Source organism: Clupea harengus, chromosome 4, assembly GCF_900700415.2.
Source record: "Clupea harengus chromosome 4, Ch_v2.0.2, whole genome shotgun sequence".
NCBI lineage: Eukaryota > Metazoa > Chordata > Actinopteri > Clupeiformes > Clupeidae > Clupea > Clupea harengus.
Window position 1 is genome coordinate 24,139,763 of NC_045155.1, and position 11,100 is coordinate 24,150,862.

General features: G+C 41.9%; 1 protein-coding gene and 1 long non-coding RNA gene across 6 annotated transcripts in view; both read right to left on the minus strand.

The window, feature by feature from the left end:
- The window catches only part of nphp4 (nephronophthisis 4), a 92,378-nt gene extending 86,721 nt beyond the window's left edge, over positions 1 to 5,657 (minus strand). For 4 of the 5 annotated variants that reach the window (XM_031566834.2, XM_031566836.2, XM_031566835.2 and 1 more), the window contains exons 1-3: positions 4,964 to 5,657; positions 4,660 to 4,831; positions 1,684 to 1,818 (exon numbers count right to left, since the gene is read on the minus strand). In XM_031566834.2, the coding sequence (XP_031422694.1) occupies positions 1,684 to 1,818; positions 4,660 to 4,794 (270 nt within the window). In that variant the 5' untranslated portion in view covers positions 4,795 to 4,831; positions 4,964 to 5,657. The remainder of the gene's footprint in view (positions 1 to 1,683; positions 1,819 to 4,659; positions 4,832 to 4,963) is intronic. The other variant, XM_031566833.2, reaches the window with a different exon arrangement.
- A 3,379-nt stretch (positions 5,658 to 9,036) lies between these two features.
- On the minus strand, positions 9,037 to 11,093 carry LOC116220344. Its single transcript, XR_004163594.2, has 2 exons — positions 10,059 to 11,093; positions 9,037 to 9,261 (listed from the first exon to the last, which is right to left on the minus strand). It is a non-coding gene; the product is annotated as an uncharacterized LOC116220344 (long non-coding RNA).
- Positions 11,094 to 11,100: the final 7 nt, after the last annotated feature.

Here is an 11,100-nt window from a genome sequence, read left to right on the forward strand (position 1 = left end):
CATTGATCAGTTTTACAATTCAGGTTGACACTGGGAGTCCAGTGAGAGGCCCAGTTTATAATAAGAGAAGACAGATGCTCCCCATCCCTTACCCTAATCCCTATGGACAGATGGTAGGCTATTCTTCTGCTTTTCTTTTAATACAGAACATATTTCACTCAGTACATTTGTCACTTAGGTGTGCTTCTCGTGGTAGGCTCTCTGACGCTCCAAACCAGGTTGGAGCAAATGCCAGGTTCTAGGATGGAAGCTATGCTGACTGAAGGTTCTAGGATGGAAGCTATGCTGACTGAAGGTTCTAGGATGGAAGCTATGCTGACTGAAGGTTCTAGGATGGAAGCTATGCTGATTTTATAAATTAGGTCCTAGGTGTTAGAAACAGCCCTCACTCCAGCCTGCATCATACTAACTAATACCATGTTAACAGGTTAGAGCACACACACACACACACACACACACACACACACACACACACACTCACACTGCCTGTCTGAGACGCCCATGTTAACAGGTTAGAGCACACACACACACACACACACACACACACACACACACAGACACACAAACACTGCCTGTGTGAGACGCCCATGTTAACAGGTTAGAGCACACTGCCTGTTCAACTACAGTTCAATACACACATGTGAACCGCTATTACGGTACTCCTGTCAATTTCCTATCATTTTCCCAACATGCTTATTTCACTGCTGACTACACGCATGCGGTACATTCAGATCCACAGAACATCTCTGGAGCCTCTTAAAGTTTCCCTGAAGCCCATCAGCCAGGGGCGGTTTGTCCTTAAGGGGGATTTGGGCGACGCACTGCCAAACGGGAAAAGGAGAGATTTCTTTTTTCTGTTTCACAGAGTGAATGTTCGCTTCTTGCACTAACACTGACTTGTGTTGCTTTTGTAAGCCAATACTTTCAAGATCAGTCAATAAATATTGTTGGTTTTGACTTATATGTTGCCCCCCTCTTTATGTTGTTACTGGACATATCATGTGTCCTGTTAAGCTATTTTACATCATACAACACTTGAGTACTGTGAATAATGAATAAGTGGGATAATTTATTGTGGAGCCACATCATGTTTGCTTTTGAAGGCCCCTGGATGCAACTTTCTTCCATAGCTTTCCACCTGTAACTATAGCTACTCTATGTAGCTAGAGGGGAAATCTTTCTGTTTTGTGCTGCCACCTAGTGGACAAAAAGGTATTGCTGTATGAGTTAATCAGCTAACAACAAATTGATACCAATCTGCTCTGTGGGAACATTTTGGATTCAGCGTTCAGTACGATGACGAGGATAAGAAGACTGTAAACAAACAAACTAGAGTCTTCGCGCATTGCTTTGCCACGGTTGGCTACTCGGGTAGAAACAGTTCCAGCATGATGTCTCATTGATGTCTCCATCACTCTGCCCTATCCCTGGTGGACACAACAATCTCTCGCTGACAAATAAAATAAAAACACAAGACAAAGAAACTAGAGGGGCACTTAGAGTGGGTCGACCTTCGCCAAGGCCGAGGTAATGTGAACATGTGAACCGTCCATCTCTCTTGTTTATTTCCCTTGTGTGGCCCTCTTACCCTCTAACTAGATTTTCATGGGAAGAATATATGTACCTCATCACGGACTGAGGAAGTCATGTTCTTTGTGGGGTTCTTAATGTGTTTATATGTACCTCATCAATAGCAACTTTGCTACTATGTTCCAGAACAGCAGTAGAGTCGTGAGGCGGACTCCTCCAAGTCCTCCCAAAGAAATGCCGGTGGACGGTATCGAAGAAGGACACCCGCAGCTGGAAGCTGGACGTTTTCTACAACAAGAGTGAGAGAGGTTGTTAGGTCGGTCAGAATAGACACTGAGCTACTAAATAATGTTCCCACACCATCTGCAGATTAATACTAAGTTAAGACTGCACGGAAATCAGACTTTAGCACTTTAGAGAGTCAAAAAGCAATTTGTGAGTTTTCACAAATCAGAATGTATCTGAAAAACAGGCAAACTGAGATATGTGATAATATGAAAGATAGACTACAGCACTTTAAGCCATAAAAATTGGTAAGGGGTCATTTTTGGAAGGTTTTCACAAAATCAGTTTAAGTCTGCAACAGGTGGGTTGATCTGTGGCCATCTGTGGACTGTCACAAATCATGCGAGTTGATTTAAACCAATTCTATTGCACGGTCTACTGGTTACCATAGAGACTACGTAGAGCACTTCAGGGGGCCACTCGTGGTAAAAGGTGACAGGCCTATGTGAATGTTCACACCTATACTGGGAACAGGATCAGAAACAGACAGACCCAGATGGGAATGGGAGTATAGACCTATAGCTAGTGATGTTACAAATGAACCCGAGGCTTCGGAGCTTGTGTCGCGAAAATGAAGCACTTCCAGACGGAGCGCGTATCGAGGCTTGTATCGTTTTGCCGAAATGACGTCACTTGTGACGTCTGAAGCCTCATTTGAATCAAGTGCTTCACCAAGTGGTTCGTTCGTTCACTTTTGGCGGGACGCTTCGACTATATATATCCAAATTGCCATCTCGTATTCGTGGTTGTTGTTGTCAGTGGTTAGAGATTTAACAATAGTTGGAGATTTAGCGGGAGTTGGAGATTTAGATTGTTTGGTGTTGTTAGTAGTATAGATTATTTGAGATAGCGTTATGGAGCCAGTTAGGAAGAGAAAGCCCTTGATCCAGTTGCACAAATCACTTTCGCCCCCTTTTCAGTGCCCTGCACTTTCACTGACCAGTTGGCCAAAAGCACTCTCACTACCCTTGGTTTTACAAAAGTACTGACCTGTATTTCAAAAGCACTTTAACTCAGTTCCAACAGCATAGGCTACAGAATAGAGTAAAGATAATTAGCAGGCGTTTTTATCCAAAACATTGGGTTCAAATTTGCTTAGGCTAGGCTTTGAAACTGTGTAGTCCGCACCTAGAGGTGACGTCTCTAACCGTTGTGCCACCATACAACCCTTTATTTTATAGGTCAGACTATTATTAGAACAAAGAATAGCAAAGGAAAGCCTTTATTGTCGTTGTTTTCGTCTACAATGAAATTTGAATTAATGAAGGTACGTTTTCTTCAACATACGTTTGTGTGCATGTTATTTTAGCAGGTCTTGCGCACCACAACAAATTTAACAAATTCACTGTCCCGAGAAAATCTTTCTTACAACGTATTTTTATTGAACAGCAGGTGTCACTAGAGAGCGAACGACGCTTCGAGTAGTGAACCTTTTTTCAACACGTCTGGCTGAAAAGCTTCAAAGGTTCATGAAGCTTCATTTCGCCATCACTAACTAGCCCACTTATGTGTTGCATGAACATAAAACTCAACATGAGGATTCAGACTTCAGGATGTGAAAACACCAAATATGTTCACAAATATGTTCACAGGATTTACAGCCAGGGGCTTTTGGCTCAGCGATTACCCTTGGGCCAAGCAGGGCTTACTAGTGCTCCAGTGCTCCAGGCCCGGTGCTCAGGTGCTCAGGTGAGAGGAGGGGTTCAGGTGAGAGGAGGGGTTCAGGTGAGCGGAGGGGTCCAGGCCTGGTGCTCAGGTGAGCGGAGGGGTTCAGGTGAGCGGAGGGGTCCAGGCCTGGTGCTCAGGTGAGTGGAGGGGTTCAGGTGAGTGGAGGGGTTCAGGTGAGCAGAGGGGTTCAGGTGAAAGGAGGGGTTCAGGTGAGGAGAGGGGTTCATGCCCGGTGCTCAGGTGAGCGGAGGGGTTAGCCGAGTCAGGTGAGACAGGTTCAGCACCAGAAGAAGATAACTAAATCACGATCAAATCCAAACACTACCAAATAGCCTTAACAGATAATAAAACATGGAGGACTCTTGTAGCTGGTCAGCACATGAAATCAGGTATCTGCTTAATATTTGGGCTAATACAAATGTGCAATAGCAGTTTGATCAAGTAGGGGGGTTTGATAGGTGTCTGTTCTAGGGTAAGTTGATGGGTATAAAAGATGAGATATTTGGAGCTGCACGACTAGCATGATAGGCATCGATTCTAACCCCAATCTGTTTGCCCTGGCTGGGTTACATGACACAGGCAGGCTACAGACACGGTGCACGCCAGGATCCACAACACTGATGGATCACCTAAGGTGCATTAACATTTTCCATTTTGTATTTTCTATTGAATTATGAATTGTTAATAACGTTGAATATACAGTGGCGTACAGAGAACGTTAGATTTACACAACTACCAGGGTACTACCAATTAAAATGTATGGTTAGAAATTAACAAAAAAGTGTTGCCTTCATAGAAAGTAGGCGAGCTAGCAAAAAGGTTAACATTACGTTAGTTACACAAAAGTAAACTGCTTAAAATTAAGGTTTAATATCACAATCACCTGCACTAATAAGTACAACCTCAATAAACAATGAAGTGACTTATTTGTGTGCAGAAAAGTAAAAAAAAAAAAAAATGTATCATTCACCACAACTGTTGCCATGTCGAGTGACATCACTTCTCAAAATGTTTTCTCCCACTCGGAGGTCGGAGTTTTAGCCATTGGTCGTGTCGTGTACAACGTTTTTATAGCTTGCTGAATTCAAATAGCTAAGGTAACCGCAAACTAACTTTACCGACGTAGCTAGCTAATGTTGTCTAGATAGGCTATTAAACTGTTGTCAGACAAATCACCTGAAAAACAGAAGCTCCATCCAAGTGCTTGAAGCTGAGCTGAAAACCTTGGGAAGGTTTGTCAGCTTGTCGGGCGGTCTGGCTGTGGGGTGGAACCGCTCTGGTTCGTTCGAACACTTCTCTCCAGTCTGTCATTACCCAATTTTAACCTGATTACTTCTCTGATTCAAACCTGTACAAGAAAGAACACGTTGACACAATGCCTCCGTTAATGACAGGAAAGTCACTTGTCGACATGTTAATAGGTCCATACTATCAGTTAGAATAACATTAGCTATCATAGGAGAATGTTTATTTTTCTTACCTGGACGAATTGAGTGTACATCCATCAGTTCCACAGCATGTTAGCCGTTCGCTTACATCGAAACTCACAGTGCGTGTACGTAGCCAGCAACTCTTCTGTAAGAAAGGTTAACTAAATCCCTGATGAAGGTAACTGTATTTAGTTAGCTTGCTGGCTAGCTAGCGATACAGGTGAAATAAGAATATAGCATAAGTTCTAGAGTTTTCAGCGAACCATAGCTTTATTTCTTTGATAAAAAGAAAACAAAGGTTTTGACGATTTCTTTGTGCAAGGATACATTACATCAGCAAAACGGAAATCCAAGTTGGCACAAGGTAGTATCAACAGACGTTAGCTGCCTCAAACATGTAGTTTAGCTTCTACCGCCGCTTGGTAGCCGTTACCTAGGAGATTATTCTTCTGCTGTGTGACCATATCGTTTTTTGGCATGCCAAAGGTGGAGCCTTAACTACTGCCATCTAGTGTTCAGCGAAAGCTCTAACTCATTTATGTACCAATGTTGAAGTGTATGTCCATCCGAAATAGGTTTTTTTTAGCTGTTATCTAAATGATTTGATTGAACTGTGATGAAACACCCCAATGCTCACTGCGGGAAAAGCGGTGTATCCGGGACTCCTGTATACTCCCAGATACTCCACAGATAATTGGATATATCTGGGAGTTTGCTGCACTGTTGCGCAGTGTTTCCTCTCCCCACCTTATCCTCTATCAATGTTTTATGTATCATGTATATACCATGTTATGTTTGTATGTAATTTGTACATTTATCACATGTATGCTAGCATGCTCATCCTGATGCATGTGTGATTTCATCTGCCATGTTTCTGAATGTTTCCCCTCCCCTTCTCCTCCCTCCGCTTCTGCCACTACCCCACTCTTCTTTTTCTATCTCTACCCGGCCAGCTCTTGCCCCTGTCGCCATTGTGCTTGCTCTAAAGGGGTCCAGGCCCTGGGCTCTGTAAAGCGCCTTCTGACAATTATATTGTTTTGGCGCTATATAAATACAATTTAATTGATTGACAGTGGACCTATGTACGTATGTTCACTGGCAGTTCTTGCATATGATGATGCAATATACTATGTTGCTACTGACCAAGTCAAACTTCTGAGACACTAGTAGACCTAAGCCTGGATGTTTGTTAAAGATGATTGGGATTTCTCTATGGGATGTCTGTTGCTCTGCGTTCCTCTCTGGTTTCTCATTCATGCATGTACTAAATCTTGTGAATTCTTTTTACATTACATTTAGTCATTTAGCAGACACTTTTGCCCAAAGCAACGTACAAGGGAGAGAACAGTCAAGCTTTGAGCAATAGTGATCTAGTGTAACAATAAATACTATTTTACATAAGAAATAGAAAAAAAGGGCAGGAATGTAACAGCTGTAAGTACAGGTTAAGTACTAATTCTGGTTTCTTCTGAGTGCCGTGATGGTGAAATGACTTCTACTGTCTTGATCTCTCTCAGGAAGTGCCTGGAGTAACCCCATAGAGTAACCTGCATATTTGATGAAATCTGATGAGTTGAGCCTAGACTAAAACTTCAAACGTATGCCACGGATGGGAACTCTGCTTGTCTAATGAGGCATATCTATCCATCTTCTTATAGTAGACCCTCGTGGCTAGCCTCTTCATATACTTATCTATCCATGTTCTTAAAGTAGACCCTCGTGGCTAGCCTCTTCATATACGGATCTATCCATGTTCTTAAAGTAGACCCTCGTGGCTAGCCTCTTCATATACTTATCTATCCATGTTCTTAAAGTAGACCCTCGTGGCTAGCCTCTTCATATACTTATCTATCCATGTTCTTAAAGTAGACCCTCATGGCTAGCCTCTTCATATACTTATCTATCCATGTTCTTAAAGTAGACCCTCGTGGCTAGCCTCTTCATATACGTATCTATCCATGTTCTTAAAGTAGACCCTCGTGGCTAGCCTCTTCATTAACTTATCTATCCATGTTCTTAAAGTAGACCCTCGTGGCTAGCCTCTTCATATACTTATCTATCCATGTTCTTATAGTAGACCCTCGTGGCTAGCCTCTTCATAAAAAAAAATTCCACTCTCTCTCTTTGTATATTGTGTTTTAGTTGTATTTAAAAGCAAGAAATTCTTCTTCAGAATGGGTCCATAGGCCAAAGAGGTCTCACCTGTCATAATATAGATGGAGGTGGACAACGTGGCTTCATGCTCCTCCGTCCCATAGACATGAGGAACTCTACATACGTATATACAGTCATTGGTTCTAGCTATAGAATAGAATACAGTCCGGCCTGCTCACTGCCATTCACTGGCATGTGACTCATCTGAACTTACTCAATTAGAGACTAACAGCACAGCACAGGTATACATTTCATCAGTAGGTTATGATGACCTTATTATTATTATTATTATTATTATTATTATTATTAAGCATATCAGCGTCATGGATGTTGTGGCCACACATGGTCTTTGTTAGCCAGAGAGTAGAGATAAGAAAGCAGGAAAGGCCAATATAGTAGAACAATGCAGTTCTGGAAGGTTTTAGACACCTGATCTGGAAACAGCTGACTGAAACAGGTGAAACACAGGTGACTTTTTCTCACACCCTAAATTCTGCCCTTACTTTAACCCAGCGTTTCTCAAAGTGTGGGGCGCGCCCCACTGGACGTGACAGGTGGGGCGCGAATGGACGCAATGAACGGGAGATTTATTTTTTTACCCCTGATCTAGGGCAATGCTTTCCTTTATAGACAATAGATTTTGATTGACGTCGACGTATTAATTGCAGCGGGACAATTTAAAAAAAACTTTAGTTTAGTTTAGTTAGGGCTGTGTACTGTTCTCTCTGCGTGTTTTACACATCCAGTGTGTTGAGTCAGTTCAACAGTCAGTAGCCTATGGCGTCATTTGAGGGCGACAGTGGTACAGTGGTAGAGAAGTCGTTTAGTAATCAGAAGGTTGCTAGTTCGATTCCCTGTCGAAGCGTCCTTGAGCAAGACACTGAACCCCTAATTGCTCCTGATGTGCAGTGTGCCATCAGTGTAAATGTAAAAATGTAAAATGTGTATACATTGTAAGTCGCTTTGGATAAAAGCGTCTGCTAAATGACTAAATGTAAATTTTAGTGTCAAAACTCACACACGCGAGGAAGCGTCGATTCGAGCAACTTTCAGGTTTTCGCGAGCGTGAATTTCGTCTGCGCACTCAATTTTAGCAGCTGCGAGAGGAAATTCAACAACTGCGAGTGCAGAGACTGACATACGCTCTCGCGAAAACTTTATCTGCTCGCTCGAGTTATGACTTTTGACACTGTGGGCGGGAACATATTACAACGTAATGTATCTAAATTAATAATAATTGCATTTTACATTACAACGAACTAACACAGTTCATAGAATTTAAACATAGGTCACTTAAACATATTTATCACAGTGTGAGACAACTAAATAAATTAGTTATTGTTTTTGAGCGTGCAAGGGAAAGCATAATTTAATAGAGGCTAACTAGACATGTGCGTTACTAACTGTCACAGTTGTCAAAGTAAAAGTCCGTCAACAGAAAGAAATACAATACTGTGTGCGTGCAGGGATGGATTACCGAACGGTCCTACCGGGACAAGGCCCAAAGGCCCATGAGCTCAGGGGGGCCCTAAACCAGAGCCTCTGCGTGAATTCGCTGTTATTAACTTAGCTTGCTGTCAATTGTTTTTAGACTTTGTATTTGTTAATATCAGAGATGGCTTAAATGTATCTCTTATTTGTGGTTGGAAGCAGTGTATTTTGTTTCACGTCCTGACCGACGGTTTCATAATCCGTCCATGTGTGCGTGTCTATAACAACAATCCACTACAACATGAAACATGAAATCACTCCAAGCAATATAAATTTGCTGACCTAAATAAGATGCTATTTGTTATTACTTGAGGTTATTTCAATAATTGACAATTTTAAGCTTGGCCCACCATTTTATGGGAGCGAGGGACAGGTGGGGCTTGAAAAGGCCCCCTTGTTCAAAGTGGGGAATGACAGAAAAAGTTTGAGAACCACTGCTTTAACCCTTGTGTGTAAAACGCAGGAAGAGAACCAGAGACAGAGAGTAGAGATACTTTATTTAGTTACAGATTACTTCAAATGGTGTCTGACAATTTTGAGTTTTTTTCTCTTCGGTAGACACAGAACACACTTCCAAAGACAACAATGAAAATGACGACAGCTGCAGGAACTCCCCAAGACTCCAGGTTCCCTCTGACATCACTGCTGGGGTGAGCGGCAGGAAGGTGAATCATGGGTAAGGCCTCAGCGGGCCTGACACAACCTGAACATTATAAGACATTATAAGAGAAAGGATTAGTACATCAGACAACGTAATAGAATACAGCCCGGCCTGCTCACCGCCAGTCACTGGTATGTGACTCATGTGAACTTACTCATTTAGAGACTAACAGCACAGGTATACATTTAATCAGTAGGTTATGATGACTTTAATAATAATAATAATAAATATAGCTGCAAGCAGCGATGCGGATTCCTCCTAAGATTGCGAAACCAGGGGAAAATGTAGATTTGACCAACATTGTAGGAGGAGTAAGATTTCAAAGGTTTTTTGATAAAACCGGGAATAACAGAAAATCTATACAACCGAAAATTGGCGCCATTGAACGTTGAATTCGTCTTTATCCAAGGAATCCAATGGTACCTCATTTTTGAAAATCGGTCAAACGGTTCAAAAGTTACAGTGTTAACAAAAGTCCAACTTTGACCCGTTGGTGGCGCTAGCGTGGTCTAGTGGAAGACATGAAACTTGGTGTGAGTAAAGAAGGGACTGTCCTTAATGAGTGTGCCAAATTTCAGAAAAAGTTACCATACGGTTCTAGGGGCTGCCATTGACTTCCCATTGCAGAAGAATAATAATACCTACAATAACAATAGGTTTCCTCCTGACGGAGGAATCCTAATAATAATAATAATAATTATAATTATTATTACAATATTTGTATTATTATGCGCATCAACATCATGGATGTTGTGCCCATGCATAGTCTTTGTTATGTGCACCTTGTTCTACCAGTTGAGCTCCTGGAGCCCGTATCCTGTAGTGACCACTTTACTGACCTGCTGGGTAGTAGTCGTATTTCCCCTCCTGAATTAAATGGCCCAGAGGTGGCCAGAGAGTGCACTGGTAAGTCCCGCAGTCCGTCAGCGCGGTCTCGGGCAGGAGCAGGGAGAACTCCTTCCCCACCTCGTACGAATGGTTAGCGCCTCGGTAGACCGTTGTGTGATTGTCATGCAGGTCCTTCTTAACAAGCCCTCGATACTCAGACCCAACCACCTAAAAGAAAACGACACCCAGTGTGAAATGAACGCCTACATCTCTGGCAGGTTTATAGGCTCCTCCTTCGTTTCGTCTTCATTTGAACATTTTTCTATCCTAAGATGTTCTAGCTGTGTTCTTTAACGTCTATGGTCAGCTGTGTTTTGTAATGTCTATGGTTAGCTCTGGGGTTCATTTGCATAGACTTATATACCTTTATATGTCTATGTTCATTTGTCTATCCTAAGACGTTCTAGCTGTGTTCTTTAAGTCTATGGTCAGCTGTGTTTTGTAATGTCTATGGTCAATTCTGGGGTTCCCAGACTTCAATTCAGTTGGTTGACTAGGTTATGTTCATCGCCAAACTGTGTAATTGTATAATTAAATTGGGAACTAGTTTAGCTATTTTAACACATTGTTAATCTGAGTAATGTTATCGAAGATACATAAAAGTGAGAGTTCATTAAACACATTTTGAAGAGAGAATTTGCGTAATCAGGCAACCTGTTGCATATTCCATAGATGTTTAATTGGCGTTCACTATCGGCATAAGCACTGTGCTTTAACCAATACCTAATCTTTATAAATACAGACCATCTTCATCAGTTTGATATGAAAACTTATTTATTTTTCCTTTAAATGTATCTCCCTCCCACTCTACTGCCGTGGTTCCCCTCTATTCTATTGTCACTCATTTTACATATAAATAGAGGTTGCTTCACCGTTGCGTTTATTCCACGATGACACCGACACGAATTAGTTAAATGCTATTGGTCATTGTTATTGCTAGCGTCTTAAGAAACGCAGAAATGCCTTTCCTTGCGTTGAACACTAGAGGGCATA